Below are 27,561 nucleotides of genomic sequence, written 5' to 3' on the forward strand. Positions count from 1 at the left end.
AACAGAATGTGACAAGCTTCCCTTATTAGGTTACATGCAAATCTACTAAGCAAAGACTCCTCTTTAATAAATATCAAGACACACAAAATACATGAAGATATCCGAATGATCAGAAACATAGCCATTTTAAGGCAAGAACCAGCTTCAGGGTAGCCATCTATACACCACCACACACCAGCAGGCCTTCTGTGGCTTTAGAACTATTACTACTGAAAAGACACAAAATCTTGTGAAAACTGAAACAAGAATGGTGTGTTTTAATCACAATTTTAAAATAATGGAAAAACAAAACTTAAAAGAGCTACTGGGTGATAGTTCGTTGACCTTTTCAAAAGCTAATTACTATCATGCTCTATATTCAATCACCTAATACTTTCTAAAAATTTTTCTGTAACAATTAATTTCTACGGTTTAATATTCTTGAACGATTTAGCCACTGCTACTTTAATTTGTTTATAAATATGTACGTTCTTGTATGTTTTTCCCATTTGCAAGCAGTTAATTCACCTAACATTTTCCTTTACTCACAGCTTGTTTCTCTTCTTCACAGTTTCTGCAACAATATACACTTTATCCCAACTGCCTATTTTTCCTTCATTGCTCAGATTTTAGCTTTGATCAATAGATGCTAAAATCTTTTCTGGGTCATTAAAATGCTCTCAGCTGCATTTGAAGTTTTTAATCTTTGACCTATTCAAGTAGTCAAGTGATTCAACCCAGTCATTCACAAAACACCCAGTCATGACACCAAGCTCTCCTGGTTTCAGTGGTTTATGTCAAGGTTTCTGGTCTCATCTTGCTTCAGTGCGTATAGTCCTTTCCAATAACTTCTACAGACTTACATCTTTGCTTTTTCTTGTAAATATGCCCTCTGAATTTGCTCACTCAGAGTGTTGGATTGAAGTGGCACCTAACCAATGATAGCTTCTACCACCTAGAGAAAGTGATGCCTGAAGATTCATACCTACATGTGTACTGCAGACATAGATGTGTGGGGTGGATTTCTCTTATTCATTTTATACAGAACATATTCCAAACTGATGGATTATTTTTTAAAATGATCCTTTATTCATAGATTCTCATGATGCAATGCAGCTTAAATTGTCATCACATAGTAAATAATTATCATCAAAATGCATAAAATTAATAGATGTATTTTCCAAGAATTTCAGTACAGAAAGTCCTATATTTTCTAATTATCCTTGATAAGGATTGCAGATGAATATTAGAATGATCTAGAGTTTTATAAGTGAAAGAGCATGTACCCACAAATATAGACAATTTCCTAAACAAAAGAAAATAAATCTGCACATTTTGAACAACTTCATTATTATTTTTATAGGCTGTGAGCATTGTGAGGACAAATGCCACAAATCCAGACAACATGGAGATCCTCAGTAACCTCACATCTACATTTCCAACCTTCTTGTTGACCAGCATTCCTGGCTTGGAATCTGTCCATGGCTGGATCTCCATTCCCTTCTGTTGTCTCTATGCCATTGCCCTTACTGGGAACAGCATGATCCTGTTTGTCATCATCACCCAGCAGAGTCTGCATGAGCCCATGTACTATTTCCTCTCCATGCTGTCAGCCACTGACCTGGGCTTGACTGTGTCTACAATGTCAACAACATTAGCTATCCTCTGGTTTGATGCAAGACAAATCAGTCTAGATTCCTGCATTATCCAGATGTTTTTCCTTCATGTATTTACTTTCATGGAATCTGGAGTTCTGATGGCCATGGCCTTTGACCGCTACGTGGCTATCTGTGACCCTCTCAGGTATACCACCATTCTCACTAACTCCAGAATCATTCAGATGTGTCTAATAATCAGTGCACGCAGTGTAATATTGATAGCAACTGGACTCTTCCTCCTTAAGCGTCTCTCTTTCTGCAAAATGAACCTCCTTACCCACTCCTATTGCTACCACCCAGATGTAATTAAATTAGCATGCTCAGATACTCGGGTCAACAGCATCTTTGGATTAATTGTTCTCATCCTGACCACAGGAGTAGATACACCAAGTATTGTTGTTTCTTATATCTTGATCATTTGCTCTGTTCTCAGGATTGCCTCCCCTGAAGAACGACACAAGGCCTTTAGGACCTGTGCCTCCCACATTGGAGCAGTTGCCACTTTCTACATCCCCCTGATAAGTCTGTCCTTAGTGCATCGCTATGCTCATTCAGCCCCCAAAGTGGTCCATTCAATGATGTCCAATATATACTTGATTTTGCCCCCTGTGATCAACCCCATCATCTATAGTGTAAAGACAAAACAGATTCGTAAAACTATAGGCAGTGTTCTCTTTCCAAATAAACAGTGATGGTTAAATTAGAGGAAAAACTGAAAAAAGTTACTTTCACTGCAGTAGGTATCCAAGGTAGTTGATTGTCTATCAGTAATTTTTTACAAGTAAAAAATTGCTCATGATGTAAAAATAAGGATGTTTGTGAAGAGGTTCATAAGCTTTTTCTACTCATAGTTCCTTTGGATTCCTTTGAAATCCATGTATCTTTCCAAGAAAACAGCCACATGTCAAGGCACCCATATTTTCTATAAATTATCAGAGCATTCACAAAAGCTATGAAGGAGTTACTATGGTGCTTTTAACTAACAATGTACCAGGTATGTAATTCATGATGCACAGAATATAAACAGTTACACATAAACAGAACTAAATTTTGACTCCTAATAGGGACTTACAGAAACTACATCAATTTGAGAATTATGAAGAACCTCTAAAATCAGTTGCATAAAATGGTACCGTAATAATTCATTGAAGAAATAAAGATGAAAAATTGATGAATATTTCACATGAATTTGATTTCAGATGAAAGGTGGTTAAACCCCAAGCAAACGTCAGATCAATCTCATAAAGGATTCACTGCATCAAAATTACTTTCAAAACTTTGCTTGCTGGCCAACTTGCAAACAAACTCTACCAACCAAGATAAACAAACCTCCCACAGTGCTCTAACATTTTCAAGCTACCTAGTTCATTACTCTGTTCTGCAAATAAAGAAACTGATATCCTTGGCTATAATTTCTGCTTTTTGTGCTACACAGTTAATAGCAGAACAAGGATTTCTGGTTGTGTAAGGCAGAATTCTTGGAACTCTGTTATGCTGTTCTCCTCAGCAGAGGAAATACTTCAAATATATTCATGTAATTAATTGTTAATTTCTTTTTTCCTGTTTGGACACTTTTCTAAAAATAGATACAATTTTAATGTAAAGATTTCCATGCAGTAATCACTGGGATCCAACAATCTCTTTGAGATCCCGATTACAACACCTTTAGACAAACATCTAGAAGTGGGCATGTGTTAATTTTTAAATTTTGAGAAAGTTACATTCTGTTTTCTGTAATTGGATTACCAATTTAAACTCCCTAAAACAATGTAGGAGGCTCCTATTTTCTCCAAACTCTTTTTCATTTTTTAATAATAAACAGTTTTACAACTCTGAGATAATGTGATTTTCATAGTATCATTTTAATAAAATGATTTTCATCTCCTTAATGATTAGTACTATTGAGAACATTTTCTTAAACCCGTCAGTGTACAGCTAATAACAATGAATTTTGTATATAATATTTGATAAGGGGTTAGAATTTAGAAACTTTGGGCAATGACAGATATGTTTATGGCTTTTGTGATGAATGTGGTCTCAGGTTGTATACTTACCCCCTAATATATCAGGCTATAATACTAAACAAAGTAGCTTTTCATACACAACTCACACTTCAACAGAGTAGGATTATACTAGGTGAAATAGCCAGAAGGAGAGAGTGAAATACCAAAGGGTCAAAGACAAATTATAAAAGCATTTCTTGAAAACTGAGAATTTCTTGAAAACTGACCAATACTCGAGGCCCCCAGGAGGGGAGGTAGATCAGGAAGTCTATGAATGAAAGGGGGTAGATCACAGTGGACTATGGCTGTGGACTGTGGGTCTTTCAGTGTTAGGAGAGCTACAATGACCATATCTAAGGGGCAGTAACCAATATTGTCAAAATATTAGAAATATATAAAATAGTGGCACTTTATTAAAAAATTCATTAAAAAATCTCTGAGCAAATTCTACTGTCTCTGGTTGAGAAGTGAATCATTCTTTCTTGTCTCTGTTAAATGTATTGATTGATCTTCGCAGCTGGTTAAACCCTCATAATTCATTCTCTAATGAACAAGTTCTCACTATCCCCAATATGGGCACTGCGGCTACTTATAATAAAGGAACTGTGGATACTTATATTTTTCCTTAATCATCATCATTATTACTATGGAAATTATATTGTTTGTTGAACATAGGGTTTATGAAAATTGGATAATATGGAATTCCAATTTGCAGACTATATAGAGGACCCTAACTCCATATGAAACATGATGACTAAATCACAAATGAGAATTTTAGGTCCAAAAAAAATGCATCAATGAAGACTGAAAAATTGTATGAGTCCTATAGTTAAACAAATATACTAAGTAATTAATCAAAAATCAACCAAGAGGAATTGAATAAAATGACTTCATTGTTTATGTATCCTCTTTTATGGTTGAAATATACCTTAAGAGCAATGGATAAGTTAATTAAATAAAACCATAAACCACTTAATTTATGTCAAGCAATGTGTTCATCAGTACTGGAGGGTAAATTAAAAAATATAAATAGATTTTCACCTAAATAAATTTAACCAAAGCTCAAGTAAATAATGTTCCTGAAATTCCTTGACAAACATTAATCACTATGTAGATATTAATAAAATCTTAACCTACAATCAATTTTTCCCCCTGGAAATTGTTTTCCTGTCAATTGGCATGTTGCTAAATCATCCTTCTACTCTGCAAGCACTACCCCCATGAGCCACTAGATTTTGTAATGTGCATACCAATGAGCTGTAAGCATGCATTTGCAATTTTAACAAACATTTAATGTCATTCATATTATGTACCTAGCACTACACTGTTATAGGAAGATACATTCAAAGAATCTGTTAATTCATATTTTTGTGCAAAGTCAATGTAGTAGATTATTTATACAAAAATAATTGAAGAATAAAAATCAAGAAGTTGTACCTTCCCTTAATTACTATATCTAAATTCAAGCTAATGATACCTGAAATGGAATCCTTTCAATTAAAACTTGCAAATGCAGATCTACTATATCAATGTTCATCTTTCCTTTGACTCTTCTTTGCTTGCCTTAGCATTCACATTTCCTCATGCCATTTAACTAAGCCAGAATCAGAGGGGTGAAGCACAACAGAATGACAGAAATCTCCTCCAAGTTGTATTTATCCTAGTGTGAATGAATACACTCTCAAGTTTCCCTACAAAATTCTCAACTCATAGGAATAAAAGAGTAACTCTTTTGCCCACTCTAAGTAGGAGTGAGCAAAGTTTCTCCTCCCTTTCTAAGGATCAAGTCAAACATTTGTGCTCTCACTCAATAACAGAACCTGTTTTATCTATGCATGGTCCCCATCTTATAATATTTTGACTTGATGTGTTTTAATTTTCAGTAGTGTGAGATTATAGCCCAGCCAGTGTTTAGAGAGGAAGGTGTTGCAGCTTTTCTGTCTATGCCTCATGGAGGCTCAGACTTTACCCATGACCCCAGAGCTTTCTCCTCCTCACTATAAAGTCCATGACTGCAGACCAGCAACTCAGAACTTGCTCTCTGCTGCCAAACACAGAAGGCTCCCCTCCCCCAGGGACTCTGGTAAGGAAGTAGACAAAGGTGCTCAGTGGGTTGACTTCCTGCTTCTTACCTTTGCACAAGTAATCAGGTGGGCTTGCAGAAAAGTCTGATAACACTATTTTTACCCTTACCTCAGGGTCCCATGGAGCAGCAGGTATCTGATCCCTACTAGTTCATGGTTGAATATGCTGACCTTTCTCAGTGTGAGGAGAAGTCGGAGAGGGACAGTTAAAAGGAATCACAGAAAGCTAGCATAAAGGGCACAGTAACATGTATACTTACTTCACAGACGTGACTCCCAGGAAGAAAGTTTTACCAACAATTTTTTACATAATATAATAAGAAACATTGCTATTGTTTTATATAATTTCCTTGAATTATTTTAATAAGGCATATTTCTTACTTTAAAAATTAAATTTACATATAATTACAAATTATTATTAAGATTTATAACATTAACATTTACATGTACAGTGAGTACATATCCTCTCCTTAATGTATCTTAACCTCTGTTTTCTCAAATCAGTGTCCATTCTTCATGTGCCTTCAACAGAGTAAATATTCTGCTAATAATTTACATTTATAAAAGTGGACACTCAATGCAAGGGAAGAAATGATTTTAACAGTCTGTAACCTGCATAATTCTCTGAGGATGTTATGGTACATACAAATAGTCAGTCATAAAGTACAAATATTTATGATTCCACTCACATGTGACACTTAGAGTAGTCAAGTTCAGAGAAAGAGAGAGTAGAGGATGGTTGCCAGGGTTGCTGGAAAGGGGGATAGAGGGGGACTCACCTTTTAATGTGTACACATTTGTTTTACAAGATGAAAATATGAACCTGGACGTAGGAGACTATTGCTCAACATTATAAATATATTTACTGCCAATAATCTGTACATTTAATAATGCTCAGAATGGTGTGTTTTACTTTTTTTCAAGAAAAGAAAAGTTTAATTCCTCAAAACAGAATGTGACAAGCTTCCCTTATTAGGTTACATGCAAATCTACTAAGCAAAGACTCCTCTTTAATAAATATCAAGACACACAAAATACGTGAAGATATCCGAATGATCAGAAACATAGCCATTTTAAGGCAAGAACCAGCTTCAGGGTAGCCATCTATACACCACCACACACCAGCAGGCCTTCTATGGCTTTAGAACTATTACTACTGAAAAGACACAAAATCTTGTGAAAACTGAAACAAGAATGGTGTGTTTTAATCACAATTTTAAAATAATGGAAAAACAAAACTTAAAAGAGCTACTGGGTGATAGTTCGTTGACCTTTTCAAAAGCTAATTACTATCATGCTCTATATTCAATCACCTAATACTTTCTAAAAATTTTTCTGTAACAATTAATTTCTACGGTTTAATATTCTTGAACGATTTAGCCACTGCTACTTTAATTTGTTTATAAATATGTACGTTCTTGTATGTTTTTCCCATTTGCAAGCAGTTAATTCACCTAACATTTTCCTTTACTCACAGCTTGTTTCTCTTCTTCACAGTTTCTGCAACAATATACACTTTATCCCAACTGCTTATTTTTCCTTCATTGCTCAGATTTTAGCTTTGATCAATAGATGCTAAAATCTTTTCTGGGTCATTAAAATGCTCTCAGCTGCATTTGAAGTTTTTAATCTTTGACCTATTCAAGTAGTCAAGTGATTCAACCCAGTCATTCACAAAACACCCAGTCATGACACCAAGCTCTCCTGGTTTCAGTGGTTTATGTCAAGGTTTCTGGTCTCATCTTGCTTCAGTGCGTATAGTCCTTTCCAATAACTTCTACAGACTTACATCTTTGCTTTTTCTTGTAAATATGCCCTCTGAATTTGCTCACTCAGAGTGTTGGATTGAAGTGGCACCTAACCAATGATAGCTTCTACCACCTAGAGAAAGTGATGCCTGAAGATTCATACCTACATGTGTACTGCAGACATAGATGTGTGGGGTGGATTTCTCTTATTCATTTTATACAGAACATATTCCAAACTGATGGATTATTTTTTAAAATGATCCTTTATTCATAGATTCTCATGATGCAATGCAGCTTAAATTGTCATCACATAGTAAATAATTATCATCAAAATGCATAAAATTAATAGACGTATTTTCCAAGAATTTCAGTACAGAAAGTCCTATATTTTCTAATTATCCTTGATAAGGATTGCAGATGAATATTAGAATGATCTAGAGTTTTATAAGTGAAAGAGCATGTACCCACAAATATAGACAATTTCCTAAACAAAAGAAAATAAATCTGCACATTTTGAACAACTTCATTATTATTTTAGAGAGAGAGTAGAAGGTGTTTGCCAGGGCTTGCAGGAAAGAGGGAGTAGGGGCTTACTGCTTAATGGGTGCACACTATTTCCACAAGATGAAAATATGAACCTGGATGTTGGAGACTATCGCTCAACATTACAAATGTATCTACTGCCAGTATACTATATACTTAAAATGGTCAGAATGGTGTATTTGACCACAATAATAAAAAATGGGGGAAAAAATGTAGGTACTGGGTGAAATTCCCTGACATAAACCTCCACCAACCTGTGCATTTTGCACATACACTCTCATGTAATTTCTTTTGGGATGATGATTCTCATCTTTTGGGGAGTTAATTACTGTCATGCTCTATATCAGTCATATAATACTTTTTTTTTAACATTTTAAAAGGGTAAGTTCTTTAGGAAAAGGAGAAAGAAAAAAGAGAAGTACCCACATAGTCACTGGTTGGCAGGAGAGCTCCACTCCTGTTTTGAAAGGGAAAAGGTTTGTGAAAAAAAAGACACCTAATACTTTCTTAAGGAATTTTCTAATTAATTTTTTCTTAAATTTCCTTTACTTTCTTAAGGAATTTTCTATAGCTAGTAAGCCCCACCTTTTAATATTTTTGAACTCTTTATCTACTGCTTACTTTACCCTCAGTTTATAACTATGTACATTCTTCTACTTCTTACCATTTTGCAAAAAAACAATTCAGTCACCTCACATTTTCCTTTACTCATGCTTATTTCTCTCCTTGTTTCCATGGAATGTTTCCAGAATATAAACACTGTACCCCTACTACTTATTTTTTACTCATTCCTCAAATGTGCCAGATCCTTAATGCTTTTCACTGACTAAGCTGCTTTTTCTTGGCTTATTAAAGTACTCTGAGCTGTATTTGAATATTTTAATCTTTGGCCCACTTAAGTACTCAAGTGATTCAACACTGTCATTCACATAACACCCAGTCATGACTCATGGCCTCTTGGTTTTAATGGTTTCTGTAAAGTTGTCTGGTCTCACTTTGGTAAACATAGTCCTTTCCAATAAATTCTATAGACTTACAGCTTCTCTCTTGTTTTTATTAGATATGCTCTCTCAGATTATTCACCCATAGTGTTGGAGTAAAGTGGCACCTAACTAATAACTGATAAATCCTAGAAAGTTATGCCTGGAGATTCACACCCACTTGGGCACTGCAGACATGGATGTACTGGGGTGGATTTCTTTCACTCATTTCCTACGCAACATATTCCAAATTGATGGATTAACTTTAAACTAATTCTCCACTCATAGAATCTTATGATATAATAGAACTTGAAGTTGCATTAACATAGAAAATATTTATGCTCAAAATGTGTAAAATAAATGGATATATTTTCCTGTAATTCATCATTTAATAGGTTATATATAGTCTAAATATCCACAATTGGGCCTCCCTGGTGGCGCAAGGGGTTAAGCACTGCATTATGAAGCAATCCCTGGCCGGCCAGGGAACAACCCACATGGCAAAGCAGACCTCTCCTGTCTCACCCGCTGCTCCCCTCAGCAGTGTGTTTCAGTCAGTCTGCCTGTTCTGTTTCCCACTCTGTCTCTGGTGAGTCCTCTCACCCCCTGCATCTCTGGCCTGTACCCCCACTCTTGTATGCATAAATAAATACATATTTAAATAAATAAATAAATATACATGATCATGAATGTAGAAGAGTATTAGCATTTGATTTAGACTTTTCTCAATGAGAAAGCACTTAACCATGAACTTAGCTCTCCTAAACAAGAGAAAATGTATCTACATATTTGTGCATAATGATATAATTTATTATTTCTATAGGATGTGAGCATTGTGGGGACTAATGTTACAAATCCAAGACAACATGGAGATCCTCAGTAACTTTACATCTACATTTCCAACCTTCTTGTTGACTGGCTTTCCTGGCCTGGAGTGTGTCCATGGCTGGATCTCCATTCCCTTCTGTTGTCTCTATGCCATTGCCCTTACTGGGAACAGCATGATCCTATTTGTCATCATCACCCAGCAGAGTCTGCATGAGCCCATGTACTATTTCCTCTCCATGCTGTCAGCCACTGACCTGGGCTTGACTATGTCTACAATGTCAACAACATTAGCTATCCTCTGGTTTGATGCAAGACAAATCAGTCTAGATTCCTGCATTATCCAGATGTTTTTCCTTCATGGATTTACTTTCATGGAATCCGGAGTGCTGGTGGCCGTGGCTATCTGTGACCCTCTCAGGTACACCACCATTCTCACTAACCCCAGAATCATTCAGATGGGGCTTGTAATGACTATACGCTTTATAGTATTAATAGTACCACTTCTTTTGCTGCTTAAACCCCTCTTTTTCTGCAAATTGAATGTTCTTTCCCATTCCTACTGCTACCATCCAGATCTGATTAAATTAGCATGCTCAGATACTCAGGTCAATAACATTTGTGGCTTAATTGATCTTATCCTGACTACAGGGATAGATACACCATGCATTGTCCTATCTTACATTTTGATCATTCGCTCTGTTCTCAAGATTGCCTCCCCTGAAGAACGACACAAGGCCTTTAGCACCTGTGTCTCCCACATTGGAGCAGTTGCTACTTTCTACATCCCCCTAATAAGTCTGTCCTTGGTTCATCGCTATGCTCATTCTGCCCCCAAAGTGGTCCATTCAATGATGGCTAATACATACCTGATTTTACCCCCAGTGCTTAATCCCATCATCTATAGTGTAAAGACAAAACAGATTCGCAAAGCTATACTCAGTTTATTCTTTAAAAAGTAATAGAGATGATTATGTGCTCGCTTCGGCAGCACATATACTAAAAAGTAATAGAGATGATTAAAATTGTGAAAAAAGTGATGTAATTGAATTTCATATACAAAAGCAAACATGGTAGGTCAATCTTTATCAGTTTTTCTAATATTTTCATTCAATAAAATATATCTCATCATTTTTTGTTCAAACCATAAAATATATGTATGCTATACCCCATGAATTTTATTTTTTCAGTAAGGGAATCTTGAAAATAATCCTTTTTAATAATTAAGATAATATTCCAAAAATTGACATTTATTCTCCATGTTCACTGCTAATGAATTTTGACACGTATTACAATTTTCCTCAGTTCAATGAATTATATATTGTTATAGTTTTAGAGATGATGAAGTGAGGCCTAGGAACATTTTGACCATCTATGGGACAGACATCTAACATAAATCGGGGTCAAAGTTTATTTTTTTGTGTATGTGAGCATTTTTATTTTATTTTATATATATTTTTACATCATTTTTCATTTTTGCACAGTGTATGCATTTTATCTTGGTTATAGTCTCTATACAATTCCCAAATTCCACTCCCCTTTGTTTTGATCCTACACCCTCCTCCCCCACCCCCATAGTGTGTCTCTTGTTTATAGTCTCTTGTTGATTTTGATTTTAATCTAGATTTTCTCTATCTCCAAAGCCATGGTCTTCACTACTGCATTGAATACTATGTCAGAAGTATCTAGAAAAATTTTTCTGTGATCAAATGTAAGAAAATGGATCTTCATGTTCAAATGTCATTTCTTTAAAAAATTGTGTTGTCCTCTTAGAATATATTCTCCATTCTTAATTATAGCAGAAAAATGTATAAATAGATATATCCTAGATTCTAAGCCATAGACTAATATCCACTACTGAACATCTAATAGAAAAGTCTCAAAGATTAAGGACATTTGTTAATTCATTACAGCATATACTGCCTTGAAGAACTCGGGAGCCGAACTGGTGCAGAGGGTCACAATACTTTTTTTTTTTTTTTTTGCATAATGATCGTTTTTGGTATGTAATGAAAAAGAAAGTTTCTAAAGAGAAAACTCACATATAAACTTCTTCATAAAGTTTTAAAGATTTCACAAATGCCATGGAGTACCTACTATCATGCTCTTAACTAATCAATGAACCAAGATGAAGAATTCATAATGCTCTGACTATTAAAAGTTATACACAGTTAGACTTAAATATTTGGTTCCTAAAAAGTGACTCATGGTAACTACATAAATTTAAGAGATAGGCAGCAGTATCAAACTCAGTTGCATAAAATGGTAGATAAATTTAGAGCAAAATGGCAATGGAAAGGTGATAGAAGTCAATTTTATTACAAATGAAAAAGGATATTAGGAGGCAGGGGAAGAACAAAGAGGGAAGGAAGCACAATGGTCTATTGTGGTGGAATATGGGTGAGTTGTTGGTGGGGGTACTGTGGTGGACCCCAATATTATCTACGTTAAAAATGAATTAGTTGATAAATTTTATAAAACATGATCTCTGGTAGAAAGGATACCTCATGTATCCCACAAACTCTGGAGGCAGACTTGTGCTGAATCCAGCTCACACAGGCTTGCAAGGAATGTTAGTATCTAGATATTCTCGATTTTATTTTCAGTATGTCATACAGCACCTTAAAACCAGCATTTATACCAGGGATATTGGCAAACACTGAAAATGAGGACTTTTTTATACAAATATTGTTTATCAGCACACGGTTGACTGGTGGTCTATCTTATGTTTTGCTTTATGAGAAGCTATAGATCAATAAAACATGTTGTCCCTCACTCAAGTAGTTTACTGTGTATGAAGTAGTGACATAGACAAAAAAATTATAAAATAATATGTTAAGTTTTATGGCAGTTGATAATACATTATAATACCCATTTATTGTGTTATCTGAGTTGAAGGTGTTTTCTTTTTTTTTTTTTTATAAATTTTATTGTTATATTCCCCATACAATTGCAGCCCCCCATTCTGACCCCAATCCCTCCCCTCCCGCCCCCGCCCCCCCTAAAAGTGTCTCTGGTTCATAGTTTTTTGTTGATTTTGATTTTCACTTTCTTATAGTTATTCATTTTCCTGGTCCCTTATTTAAGTTTTCTAGATTCCTGCTATGAGTGAGACCATCCGGTATTTTTCTTTTTCTTTTTGGCTTATTTCGCTGAGCATGATCCCTTCCAGCGCCATCCATGTTGCAGCAAATTGCATGTGTTTATCTTTTTTGAATGCTGAGTAATATTCCATGGTATATATGTACCACATCTTCTTGATCCAGTCATCTATTTTTGGGCATTTGGGTTGTTTCCAAAGCTTAGCTATTGTAAACAGTGCTGCTATAAACATAGGGGTGCAGGTGTTCTTTGGAATTGATGTTTCTGTGTCCTTTGGGTAAATACCTAGGAGTGGAATTGCTGGATCATATGGAAGCTCTATGTTTAGTAGGTCCAGAAATCTCCACACAGCTTTCCACAGTGGTTGGACCAGTTTGCACTCCCACCAACAGTGCAGAAGAGTTCCTTTTTCTCCACGTCCTCGCCAACATTTGTTGTTGCTAGTTTTTTTAATATGTGCCATTCTCACTGGTGTAAGATGGTATCTCATGGTAGTTTTGATTTGCATTTCCCTGATGACAAGTGATGTTGAACATTTTTTCATATGCCTGTTGGCCATTTGCATTTCCTCTTCAGAGAAGTTTCCTTTAAGCTCTTCTGCCCATTTTTTGACTGGATTATTTTCTTTGTTGTTGTTGAGTCTCATCAGCTCTTTGCAGATTTTTGTGATCAGTCCTTTATCATTAGTGTTGGGTGCAAAAATGTTCTCCCAGTTGGTGGGGTTTCTCTTTGTTTTTGTTATTGTCTCTTTTGCTGTGCAAAAGCTCTTTAATTTGATGTAGTCCCAGCTGTTTATCTTTGCCTTCACTATCACTGCTTTGGGTGATGTGTCTGTAAAGATGTCTTTGATGTGCAATCCTGAGTTGAAGGTGTTTTCATTGGTAAATGGATGAAGGTATTTTGGAAACAATTCTGTGGAAGGAAGGAAGTAGGATTTTGTCACAATTTTACTTTTCATGTGAAAAATACTGTATTGAGCTTTAAATTCAATGGGCCCTACTGGACATAGCACTGAAGTATATAAAAACACAAAAACTCTACTTATTTTTCTATCTGTTTTCTCTGTAATCAGATGCTTTCCAGTAAATTTAGAGCAAAAGATCTGCACTGGTGATTCAGTTTGCTTGAGAAGTGCTATTTTATAACAGAATTGATTTGTAGATTTGGTTTAGAAATCTTGTTTATTTCCTGATACATATGGTTAAGAGACTTGTTCCAGCAATTCAAAGCCTATCAGTTATGTTTTCTATATACTGTGTATGTCCAAATCTTTCATATATATACTTATCTTGTGCTCCCTGTCTTTACTTTTTCTTCAAATGATCCTCCCAATATAATATAAACACATCAATATATGATTAAAAAAATAAATCTAATGTTTCCACCAGACGGATGGATCTATTTGAAGTTCTAAGCATTAAAGCAAAATGCTCAGCATATCTACTTCATTATCCAGGTTTCCAAAATCATCACCATTTCTCAGATTCAACAGGTAAATTCAAGTTTAATCATACTACTTCCTGTTCTATAATACATTTGCTTTTCACCTATATTGTATTCATAATTCCACTGTTTTTATGAACCACATTTAACCAATAGAACAATGGCAGTGTAACGTGAGCATACAGGGCTGGATAGATATTATATAAGACCAGAAGATCCACCCAAATACACTCCATGAAAGATCCCAGAGGATTCCTCCAAAACACACCATGGTTATTATGAATGAGCTGTGAAAATGAATCCAGCATCATTGCAAGTTGAGATGTGGCTCTCAGCTGACCAGGGATGACAATAGATGAGGTCAAAAATCAGTATCACTGTATCCATACATAAGATGAAACCATGGCACAGTAAGAGCCAGATAGCAGTGGTTAGTCACCAAGAACAGGGAGGCTGCAATTATAAGAACAAAATGGGTCTTAAGGGCAGGCAAGCTTAAAATTCAAGTACTCTTGGGGATGATCAATTGAGTATGATATTTTTGTGCCCTCCAAAAATGGGCTGGCTTAGTTTTGCTGCCAGTTTCAGTCATACCCTGAGCAGATGGAATGTGATAATGAATTTAAGATCTCAGAGCCTAGAAGTGTTATTCCCTATGACTCCAAATGTGAAAGGCACATTGTAGTATAAAAGGAAAATAAACAGAGGAGCCAGAAAACTGAAACTTGAGTTAGAGAAGTTAGAGCAACTTTGGGCTCAGGAGAAATTTAACAGTCTGCCATTTTCCACCCTTCATGCATCACCCTTGAAATTTCAAATGCTCAGAAATTGGTAAATCATGGATAAGGATATATGAAAAATTAAGTTATTCATATGAATTTAGAAGATTTGATTAATGATAAATATTTTTAAGAAAATAGTTATGATAGTGGGACTATATGATTGACTAAACAAAAGAATATCTTCATTTTTAACACCTCTTTGAATGCACTCTGTTGGATAAAGAGTGAGTAACAGAGTGTTGTTGTATAGCTGTTAGCTACATTTCCCACTTCTGATAACAGCCCCAAATATAGAGGCAGACCCTATATAAAGTTCAGAACACTTGAACATAACTGATCAATACAAAGACTCAGACATCTGACATGAGCAAGCAAATCAGAGCTATTTCATGTGACATGTGACAATATACTTTCACAGTATATTTCAAAACATTTTATGAGTTATAAAAAAACTACATATGTATTAATTAAATGCTATTCTCATTTCAATAACTTAGGCTTTTAGCCAAAAAAAAATGTAATAAGAGAGAAAGGGATATACTGCATAATGATCAAGAGGTCAATCTATGAAGAAGATATATTTGTTTTTTTTTTTTTTTTACTTGTGGATTATTTTTTTTATTTTTTTTTTTAAATAAATTTTATTGTTATATTCCCCATACAATTGCAGCCCCCCCATTCTGACCCCAATCCCTCCCCTCCCGCCCCCCTAAAAGTGTCTCTGGTTCATAGTTTTTTGTTGATTTTGATTTTCACTATCTTATAGTTATTCATTTTCCTGGTCCCTTATTTAAGTTTTCTAGATTCCTGCTATGAGTGAGACCATCCGGTATTTTTCTTTTTCTTTTTGGCTTATTTCGCTGAGCATGATCCTGAAGAAGATATATTTGTAGTCAATATATATGTTGCCAAAATAGTCACAACTAAAAATGTCAAACAATTATTAACAAACCTAAAAGAATATATTGACAGCAATGCAATAATAATAAGGGGTCTCAACACGCCACTAACAAAATTAACAGACCATCCAATCAAAAAATTGAATAAGGATATAATGAACTTAATAAATAAAAAAAAATGGGCCTCCCCAGTGGCACAAGGGGTTAAGATGCAACCTATGAATCTATCCGCAGCCACTGCTGCACGAGTTTGATCCCCGGCCAGCCAGGGAGAGACCCACATGGCACAACAGACCTCTCCTGACTCATCCACTGCTCCCCTCAGCAGTGTATTTCAGTCAATCTGCCTGTTCTATTCCCCGCTCTGTCTCTGGTGAATCCTCTCACCCTCCTGAACATCTGGACTGTACCCCGGTGCTTGAATGCATGAATAAATAAATCTTTAACAAAAAGAAAGAAAGAAAAACAAACATAAATGAAACCATTTTAGAATAGGACCAGCATTTGTTGCCTTAGAAATCCTGCTTTAATGTCTCACATGTACTGAACCAAAAGACCTTTGGATTGGGCCAAACAGGGATTGTGTCATGAGCTTTGTTTGAGAAACCAGCAGAATAGACATCCCAATCACAGAGACTGGTGGCTGTGGCCATTTTCCAGAGGATAGTAGAATCAGTAGCCAGTTATGCATAGCCAAAAAGAATTTGAACTAATCAACACTAGCTCTTTTCTTTGACCACCTACCTCATCTTCCTCTTTTCTTCCCATAAAAATTCCTAACTTTTATCCCTTCTCAGGGTGCATTTTAAGATTCTACCTGAAATTATACACCTTGATTTGCAATTTTGTAATTCCAAATAAAGATTTGATTACCTCTCACTTTACCCTTTAATTATTAAGTTAATACTTCATGGGTTTTCACATGTGTGGTTCATAGGGAAAGGAGGAAGGTGTGGTTCATTGATATAAAAAATGCTGACTTTTATTATGTTAAGTCATGAAACTATGACATATAATTGATAAATATTAGCAAGGGGGGGACTCATGGCCCCAGATAGGCCTTCCCTCAAATCCATTTCTTTCCTTTATTCTAGTCTATTCAATATCAACAGTTCCCATGGAGCATACAAGAAATTCCTCTCAAGGTCATATCAATCTTGATTATGTTGCATGTACATTACCTGCTGTGCTGGCTTGAAGCTAGAATCTCCCAGCATCAAAACCACCATTCTGTATATTCTGCTATTGACACAAGTGCAGAGAATCATGTACCACCATCACTTGCCAGCTGTTTCCCTACTATATTTTGTTAATTGGAAGATATTAGAAGGATTCTGGAGAAACTACTGGAAGGAAAAATATCTCATGTTTGCTTGTTATTCCTTCTGATGCCACACAACATTTCCGGTGGCATTGGTTCAGCCTTGAATTTTTTCCCACACTTTCAGCAAAATCATATCATGCTTTCTCAGAAGAAACAGGATCAGACAAATGTGGGTATCTTTCCAGAGGTCTGAGCCCCATTCCCTGAAGGGTCTTCCTCGGGGCCCCTGAGGAATACGATGCAGCTACAAAGCCCCCCTACGCAGAACTTCAGGTCTTGGCTCCATGTAGTCTGTTCCCTGAACTCCTGAGGTTCTAAAGCCAGAGGGGCAATGCTATCTCATTATAGGTATGAGTGTCTGGGGAGAGCCTCCACCAAGTTTCTAGGCTTCCATAACCCCCAAATCTTCTCTTTGCTACCATAGACATACATGTGGAAGTGACATCCTATAGTTATTATGTCTATCACTTCTGTGCTCCCTTTATGCGTTTTCAGCCCTCCAATGACAGCTTATCCAGGTCTTCACATTAAACACACCCTGAGTTAACCCATGGTATGATTTCTGTTTTCCTGTTTTAGAATTGAACTACAATATTCACCTCAAGTGCCCTCATCTACTGGGGATGCAATGCTGAGGACAGATTTAGCATAGTAAATCCAACCAGATTAAAATATATCCATAACTGGTCCCTCATAATCTTGAGACTTGAAAGAATATTAATTTATTTTGAGTAGATATTTGCCAAAACCAAGAAAAGTTGTATTAAACATTAAGTATGACATTAGTATTTCAAAGAAATGGCACAGATTAAAGTTGAATCAAGGAGGGTTTTGTTGTTTTGTTTTGTTTTTTTTCCCACAAAATACTTGTGCCAAAAAAGCTTCCTGAAAAGGTGGGAGAAAATAGGAAGACTTGATTTAAAAAAAGATTGGGTTAATGCAAAGTGGTAAAACAATATATTGATGATGATACAGCTATTACATTAAAGATCAAATGCAAAGAAGAAAAGTAAGAATATTTGGAGCAATCCCTTTCCTATCAGCAATGTCAGTCACATGTGCCAGATATAGATGATAAAATTCAGTAATTTTCAATTAATATATTTTATTACAATCTTCCCCTTTAAAAATACAATAAATAATAAATCCCCCTTTCAAACATAAACCAAACCATTGGTTTCTAGGTCAATGAAATGCCTTTATCTTAAATGTAGAAATGTTAATGTTATTGTGGTTATTTGAGGAATATAGTGATAGAGAAGTCTCTACAATAACCAGTACTAGAAAAAATCCAATTGCTAGTCCAAAATACAATCCAACTGAAATCAAGAAAAATTTCATATCTTTCAAACTAGCAGTCATCTACTTCTTTGTTGCACCAAACTGGAGAACTTTTAGAACAGCCCTGTGTATCTGTTTGGTCTTCACACTGTAGATTATGGGGTTCATCACTGGGGGGATTAGCAGGTAGGCATTAGCAATCAGGGTATGGACATAGGGTGGGGCCCCTTTTCCAAATCTGTGAACAAAGGACAGACTGATCAATGGAATATAGAAAATAGCAACAGCCCCAATGTGGGAGATGCACGTGCCGAAGGCTTTCTTCCTCTCCACTGGGGATGCAATGTGGAGGACAGTTTTGATGATCAAAACATAAGAAAGGAAAATGAAGATCCAGTCCACCCCAGCAGTGCTGATCAGGGCAGTCAGCCCATATATGCTGTTGATCTGGGTGTCTGTGCAAGAGAGCTTCATCACATCAGGGTGAAAACAGTAGGAGTGACGCAGCACACGGCTTCGGCAGAATGACAGACGCTTGAGGAGTAACTGTGAAGGTATCAATATTAATGTCCCCCTGGTGACTATTGCTATTCCAATCTGTGCTATTTTAACTTCAGTTAAGATAGAGGCATATCTGAGAGGATTAGAAATGGCCACAAAACGATCAAAAGCCATGGCCAATAGCACTGAAGATTCCATGACAGTGAAAAGATGAATAAAAAAACATCTGTGACAAGCAGGCATTAAAGCTGATCTCCCTGGCATTGAACCAGAATATGCCCAACATGGTGACCAGAGTGGATATGGACAAGAAGAGGTCAGTGGTGGATAACATGGACAGGAAATAATACATAGGTTCATGGAGGCTCGGCTGTGTGACAATGGCAAAGAGAATCAAGCTGTTTCCTGAAAGAGCAGTTATATAGAGAAAGCAGAAGGGAATGGAGATCCAGCTGTGAAATTCCTCCAGCCCGGGAACACCAGTCAGCAGGAAAATGATGGAAGTGGATGATGTGGTGTTCTGGAAACTTGACATGTTGAGTTCAAACTGCAGAATCTTAAGTTGAGTGTCCATCAATTATAAATTCTTTTCACTTATTTTGTATTCAACATGAATGTAATTATTTCACAGGCAAACATTTACAAAATTTAATGTCTATATTAATTAAAGTTTTCAGATAAATGGTTGAGATCACCTCAAACAAAGGAAAAGAAAGATGAATAATGATATGATGATGCAAAATTGGCACATGAACACATAGAGCACATGAACACATGGAGCAGTGGCCCATTTATGTACGTTCACAGGTCTGCGAAGTGATGTGACTGGGATTTAATTTCATCACTTCCGGAATTCATATGGTAGAGTCAATAAATATTTGTGGAAATGTGTCAAAGAGTTTAATGAATTGTTAAATAATTAGGAAATGTTATATGTAGCCATTCTTATATAGTAAATGAATTATAACTTTAGGAGGCCCCAAAAGATTCTTTAAGTATGAACAATCAAGACAATTATAGAGTACATGGATCTATAATGTGAGGATTATGAGAATTTGATGTAATTAATTTTTATGCTACATGCCAAGTCAGTGTTTCAAAATTGAATGTGCTAGACTTGGATAAGGTTCAAATATAGGCTAATGTATGATCGACTAAGTTACCACAGGACAAGTTACTAAACTGTGTACCGGAATTTCTCTATATCTAAAATAACAATAATATACATGTCCCATAAGATTTCTCTAAGGGATTAAAGAATGTGGAAAACTTGGCCAAGTACCTCACTGTGGTAAAAGCTTACAAATTTTAGGTATTATCGCTTTTAAAAAAAAATAAACAAATTAGCAAATATTTCACCTCTCTCTTTTCCCTACTTCTTCCTACCCATCCTCACCACCCACTTCTCCCATTGTCTAGTCACTGACAAAGAAACCCGGGAATTATTTCGGTCTGACTTAGGTAATACATACTAATTAATATCTTTTTCATGTGGCTCCTTCTTCCTCCACAGCTATAATTTTCTCAACCTTTTTCCACCCTTTTCTGATTTAGAAGAAGTCTTGCTGCTTTGCAGAGATGACCCTACCTCCTAGCATCTCAGTCAAGTTTGGACATTAGTTTAACATTAAATCACTGAGCAGGCTGTGCACCAGGCTACAGAGATGCAGAACCCAATTTGATATGACAAGTGTTTGCAGAGACACTTAGGGAAGGGTAGGATACGTAGGAACACAGACTTACAAACAAACAAATAAAATGTGGTGTATACAATAATGGGTCTGCGTTGAAATACGAAGATTATATATATTGGAAAATTGTGTAGGTCAAGAAACACTTCCCTTGAGAATATGAAGATCATTTGTGCAGGGTTAATAGGTGAAAATAACAATGAAAAAAATTCTAAGCATGTCTGTTAACTAGTATATTCGGGATGCATTTAAATGGTAAATGAGGCTGAGGCTGATGTTGGCTGTAGATAATGGCAGTAGCATCTTAGACAATGGTTTTTAAATACGGTGCAAGAAACCACGAAACTCACAGCTGCAAAGGCCTGCTGAAAAATTGTTCTAAGCAGAAATAAGTATGTCCTATAAATGAAAGGAGCCTCGTCAGTTAGAATATGTCCTCAGAATACAGTTTACAGGAAAGAGCTTTCCACTATTTTCCTGAGAACTTTATGCAGTTAATAAAATCTCCCTAATTTTTAAGAAATCAATGTGCACACAAAGACTGGTATTTTCCCTGAATGCAGTCATTTTACTTACAAAGTATGGAGAGTGATTCTTTCCTGCCTGTTTGCCAGGAAGGGGCTGAGGATCTGGGGAGAGTTACCATTCAGGGGCTGGCAGCTTATTTAAGGAGCCATGACTCAAGCTGTTTGAAATCTACTAATCAGGAAACTCTGAATGAGCTTTTTATGGTCCCCAGAGTATGAAGCTTCCCAAGGACTCATTTTGCCCCTGGTCTCCCTCCCGCTATGCCTCATTACATTTACTTTCATCATTTCCATGAAGGGCCCAGTATTATGGTTCCTTGACCTTGTGTCCTAGTAAAATTTTTTCACGAGTAAACTTGTGTGCCCAGTGATGGAAGACAAGATTAAGAATCTGTGGTAGGGGCCTCCTGGTAGCACAAGGGGTTAAGATGCAACCTATGAAGCTATCTGCAGCCACTGCAGCACGAGTTCCATCCCCCGCCAGGGAGCTACCCACATGGTGCCCAGACCTCTTCTGTCTCACCCGCTGCTCCCCTCAGCAGTGTACTTTGGTCTATCTGCCTGTTCTGTTCCCTGCTTTGTCTCTGGAGAATCCTCTCACCCCCTACACCTCTGGCTTGTACCTTAGTTCTTGTATGCATAAATCTTAAAAAAAAAAGAATCTGTGGTATATTCACACTATGAATACTATTCACATCAAGGAAAGGTGAAATGCTGACTTTTACAGCAAACGGAAGGAGTTTGAGGAATGATGGGAAGTAAAGGAAATCAGAATGGCAAAGACAAATACTAAACATTTACATAGTGGACAAGTTGATCAGGTAAAATACTTACAAAAACCATCATACATTAATAAATGAAGTAAGATTTCTGAGGTTAAGAGGAAAGGAAGGTAGGAAGGGTAAAGGGATATAAAGGATGGTGGTATGGAGAAAAATTTAATAGAAGAAAAAGCAAATTTGTGAGTAAAAACTCCAAAACAAAATACCTCCTAAATGTATGAGGTCACTCTCAGTCCCAACATCACCCCCACATCCAGGCTCCAGCATCATTTGGGTGACTTCTGCATAGTTTTAAGAAATCTCTGTATTTATGTAAAAAAGTCATTAATTCTTTCATAAAATGCATTACATGTCTATCCTATCATATCCTAGAATTTTGCATGGGTAATACAGAGAAGAAAACAGTTACTTCCATCCAAATGCTCAAAACCCAGTGAAGAAACAGATGGAAAACTTAGTGATCAAAATAAGATGTATTTATAATGAGAACATAGAAGAACATGTATTTATTTTGCAGGAGGATCTGCAACAGGATATGCAGGAGAGCAGAGCACAGGAAAGACAGCAGTGAGGAAATAATACATTCATCATACCTGGAACTCTGAGTCCAAGTGGAGGAGCAAGGGGGAAATGAAACTAAACAAGACAGGATCCATGTCATTCAAGACCTAGTAAGCACCCTAAAGCATTTGAACCAAAATAACATAATAGAAAGCACTCTGTATGGAATTTAATCTCTCTCCTTTGCTAGACAACAATTTCAATAGATCATTGTGAGACAAGTGAAGGATTCAGGCATCTTATTTGAAGCTCCATCATTTATTTTAATTCCCTTCTCAGTGAAATATCAACCTGAATGACAATCTTACATTTTTCCACTAAGTCACACTCTTTCAGTTATATGGAAATATCTATTTTGGGTATGTTCTCAAGCAGAACCTCAATGAGCTCATATGTTCTCAGAAGAACATTGCATCACTTGTTCTTCCAAATTCTATTACAGGTGAACCAAAATATTATTTTCAGCATTGACTTTGCACCATTTTATATGGCTTATAAATAAAATTTATACAGTTTATAAATAAAATTTCAAGCATTATTTCATATGGTTTATAAATAAAAACAAAATCTGTGAAAAGGTATAGCCTCCTGATGTTGAATTCCAGAAAAATATAGCTGGTTGAAAAGTAAAAAGTATTGCCCTTAAGTTAAAAGGAAAGCAAAAACTTTACTTAGGCAGTTTTCTGTGAATTGTATCACTTTATAAAGAAGGGAAAGGAATATAATCACAAATAGATTGCATGTATATATATATATATATATATATATGACTACCCTATGTAAAATTATATGTAATTGACACTTTATGAGTTACTTGTTATTGAAGCATAAAGGAAAGTTGAAACTTTCATGAGAACATTCTTTAGTACATTTATTTTAAGACACCCTAAAATATGTAGTTGCTATACCTTCAAATTTCTCCATTTTCAAAATTTTACTGAGCATCCATGAAATGAATTACTTATACTTGTGCATTTATTGCTTAGATTTGAATGTATTTTATATATCTCCTCTGTTAAATAGTAAATTTCTAGATTCTAATTTTTTTCATGAGGCTAAAAGTTTCCTAAGTTGACGATTTCCTCCTTTATTTTATGCTCTTCCTGGGAAACAAAAGGATTACCATCTATACTCTTCTTAGTATCTGAGGCAAAAATATTAGTATTTGTGCACAGTATCATTCATAAGAAACAACTGGTTAAATTATTTCAATTTAGATTAATTTAGTCAGATTGTTACTCTTCAGAATAGAGACTGTATCTTCATTGCTCACCGTCCATCCCCAGTGCTTCCTACTGTTTAACAAAATGAACATTCTCAAAAAATGTTAGAAAAATATCTTCTAAATTATGTAAAAATAAAATTTTAAATGTAAGCTTATGTTAAGTCGCTATTATTATGAAGCTACTATGCTTGTTCTCTCTTCAAGAGATATCAATTCCCAAAATATAGTGCCTATTTGTAAAACGTTTCGAATCAGTCAGGGAAGAAAGATATGATTGTTTACAAAACAAAAATGTATTAAAGGTATGTGGAAGAAGGATAAAAGTAACATCAGAAAAGAAAAAGACAATGGGCAGGTTATTCATGGGACTGTGGGATGCCATTTTGAAGTGAAGACCTCGTAGAAGAGCATCATCCCAACATTCGTGACAACATACAGGTTGCTTGTTAAAGTGCAAATCCTTGCGCCCCATCTGATGAGTTTGTACTAAAGTTCTAGGGTGGAGTTGAGGAATCTGCACTTTAAAAAATATCAAGTGCTTCTGGTGTTCCAGTGCTCAATCTCATAGAGAACATGACGGCTACAAATGGAAGTGGATGTCCTATTATAACTGCATCCAGTGGGTGGCATTGTGAAGACCCATAGGAATGAAGATCACATGGAAGATGAAGAATCAAAAAGTTGCTATGATTTTAGGTAAATGTCAAATGGAAATTATTTTGTTAACTGAATTTAAAAAAAAAACAGAAAACTTCATTATTGAGCATTTTTAAGTCATAGGAAAATAAAAAGAAAATATAAACAGACCAATGTCCTTCTATCAAAAGATAAGCATTCCTGACACTTGGAACATGATTTTCCAAACCTTTGTAATATATTTGTGTGTGTGGTCGTGTGTGTGCCTATGTGTATATATCAAATAAAATATATATACAACATCAATAAGTACCCTGCATACTAACATTTTTTCTTAACAATGTATCCCTTATTGGGGCCTCCCTGGTGTCACAAGGGGTTAAGATGCAACCTATGAACCTCGTCTCAGCTGCTGGAGCATGAGTTCAATCGCCAGCCAGGAGCTACCCAAGTGGCACTGCAGACCTCTCCTGACTTGCCTGCTGCTCCCCTCAGCAGTGTATTTCAATCAGTCCACCTGTTCTGTTCCCCACTCTGTCTCTGGTGAATCCTCTCACCTCCCATAACTCTGGCCTATACCCCAGTTCTTGTATGTATAAATAAATAAATCTTTTTTAAAAACCAATATATCCTTATATCTACCTTTATTTCATGATGTACTGAGCATTCATCCTCTCCCAATTTCCCCCTTTGGGCACATATTTGCTGCATTTACTAAAAGATCTGAAAAACTCTTAAGAACTGGTAAAGTACCCTTTTATTCATATTGCTTCTTTTTTGTTGTGCTTATTCATGTTTTTCAGTCATGAATAATCTATTTTGGGGAATAATAACCATTACAAATAACTGTAAGAATTAATGAAACCTTTGCTTTTCTACAGATCTAAATTATATCAGACAATTCTTGACAGCTGTATAACCTAGAGGTGAATTCAAAGGCAACTATGCAAAGAAAGGATTCACTGAAAATTTCCTAAATTGGCTTAGAAAGGAATATTTTGAGCACAGCCTTGCGGATTTGCTTTGTCTTCACGCTGTAGATTATGGGATTCATTACAGGAGGAATGAGCAGATAAACATTGGCAATGAGAGTGTGCACAATGGGAGGAGCATGCTTCCCAAATCTATGTACCAGTGACAAACTGATCATGGGGATGTAGAAGATGGCAACAACACTGATGTGTGAGACACAAGTACCAAAGGCCTTTTTCCTCTCCACTGGGGAAGCAATGCTGAGCACAGAGTGGATGATCAGAACATAGGACAGGAGGATCAAGACAGAGTCCAAGCCAGCTATAGAGATGACAATGGTCAGACCAAATGCACTGTTGATCTTGGTGTCCGTGCAGGAAAGCTTCATCACATCAGGGTGGAAACAATATGAATGGTGCAGAACATGACTATGGCAGAAGGACAGACGTTTAAGGAGCAGGAGTAAAGGCACTAGAGCTGTTGTTCCCCTGATAACGATTGCAAAGCCCAATTTGATGATCCTTGAATTGGTTAAGATGGTGGCATACCTCAGTGGTTTACAGATGGCAATGAAGCGGTCAAAGGCCATTGCCAAGAGCACTGAGGACTCCATGAATGTGAAACCATGGATAAAGAACATTTGGCCAATGCAGGCATCAAAGCTGATTTCTCGAGCATTGAACCAAAAAACACCCAGCATGGTGACCAGTGTGGAAAGGCAGAGCCCTAAGTCTGTGAAGGACAGCATGGACAGAAAATAGTACATGGGCTCATGGAGACTTGACTCAGTGATGATGATGAACAAGATCATGCCATTCCCAGAGATAGCTATTGCATAGAGACAGCAGAATGGGATGGAGGCCCAGGCATGGTAAGTTTCAAAACCAGGAATGCCAGTAAGAAAGAAGACTGTAGGATAGAAAATGCTCTGATTGAATGAAGGCATAATGCGTGATTTCCCAGGGACAAAGAAGCATGTCCTGCAAAAATAAGGAAGAAAAATGTTTATACTCTCTTCCACCTGTCATATAAATTAAGATCACTAGTGAACTTTGTCCTGTTTATCCATGGCAGTGCATACTGTTATTCTTAGATTTGGAGTCAATCTTGGGTAAACTAGAGGAAGAGACAAAGCACTAAACTCCATGAGGACATCTGGCTTTCAGCAGGAGTCCCACATGTTATCAATGGGCAGTAAAAAAAATCTGAATTAAATTGTTAAGGACTTTCAAATCATATCCTCTTTGTTTTAAAGATAAAGAACCAGTTTCTCAAGTTTTAATCACAGCACATAAGTGATGAGGCCCCAGTGGATTATCTAAGTGTTGAAGCTAATCTTCATTTAATATCAAGAATGATAATGTACCAAGTGCCTCCTATATGCCAAACAATTTACTCCTCTTCTCTGCCAAACAATTTACTCCTCTTCTCAGAATCCTTCTTTGCATTGCTCTGAGTGCTTCTCAATGTAGCTTTTTTTCCAACTGGTATAATCAAAGGGAAAGAGTAGGGCTATTCTAATGCAGAAATTCTATGAATAAAGCTTGCAGCAGGAATAGTTTTCTTTTTGTTTTAATTCCAAGGATCTTAAACCACCCTTGGGAGTGCTTGCAATAAAACCAATCAGCAAATATTAAATAACTATTTCTCCAAAAGATATATTAAATACCACCTTTTCGCCTGTGAAAAAGTTTTCCAAAACAAGGGCTATTAATTAAACATCCTTGTTACCAGACCACCAGGAACAAATAAAAAGATAGTCCCAGTCCCAAGCTTTGCATTCATCACTCACAACATAGACTGGGTATTTTTTTTTTTTTTATAGAGGCATGCTTTATTTATTTGTTTGCTGGTTTGTTTGTTTGTTTTGTTTATACATGCACTGGGTACAGTCAGAAGCGCGGGAGGGTGAGAGAATTCACCAGAGCCAGAGCGGGGAGCAGAGCAGGCAGAAGGACCGAAGTACACTGCTGAGGGGAGCAGCGGGCGGCAGGAGAGGTCTGCACGCCATGTGG

At 36.3% G+C, this 27,561-nt stretch overlaps 4 protein-coding genes across 4 annotated transcripts; 2 read left to right on the plus strand and 2 right to left on the minus strand.

Moving 5' to 3' along the window:
* Positions 1-1,384: 1,384 nt before the first annotated feature.
* On the plus strand, positions 1,385-2,329 carry LOC311180401 (olfactory receptor 51F1-like; the record flags this gene model as incomplete). Its single annotated transcript, XM_084248220.1, has 1 exon — positions 1,385-2,329. One exon carries the CDS (start codon positions 1,385-1,387, stop codon positions 2,327-2,329), a length of 945 nt encoding a protein of 314 aa, XP_084104346.1.
* Positions 2,330-9,840: 7,511 nt separating this feature from the next.
* LOC311182475 (olfactory receptor 51F1-like) lies at positions 9,841-10,782 on the plus strand (the record flags this gene model as incomplete). The annotated part of the gene is made up of 1 exon (XM_084251290.1): positions 9,841-10,782. The coding sequence occupies one exon, from the start codon at positions 9,841-9,843 to the stop codon at positions 10,780-10,782; it is 942 nt and encodes a 313-aa protein (XP_084107416.1).
* A 7,950-nt stretch (positions 10,783-18,732) lies between these two features.
* Positions 18,733-19,687, minus strand: LOC311180474 (olfactory receptor OR51C1-like; the record flags this gene model as incomplete). Its single annotated transcript, XM_084248343.1, is given in 2 exon segments — positions 18,733-19,374; positions 19,376-19,687. Coding segments are annotated over 2 exon segments (954 nt in total).
* Positions 19,688-25,547: 5,860 nt separating this feature from the next.
* LOC311182432 (olfactory receptor OR51C1-like) lies at positions 25,548-26,492 on the minus strand (the record flags this gene model as incomplete). The annotated part of the gene is made up of 1 exon (XM_084251214.1): positions 25,548-26,492. One exon carries the CDS (start codon positions 26,490-26,492, stop codon positions 25,548-25,550), a length of 945 nt encoding a protein of 314 aa, XP_084107340.1.
* Positions 26,493-27,561: the final 1,069 nt, after the last annotated feature.

The sequence above is a fragment of the Talpa europaea genome (assembly GCF_964194135.1).
Source record: "Talpa europaea genome assembly, chromosome: 1".
Classification (NCBI taxonomy): domain Eukaryota; kingdom Metazoa; phylum Chordata; class Mammalia; order Eulipotyphla; family Talpidae; genus Talpa; species Talpa europaea.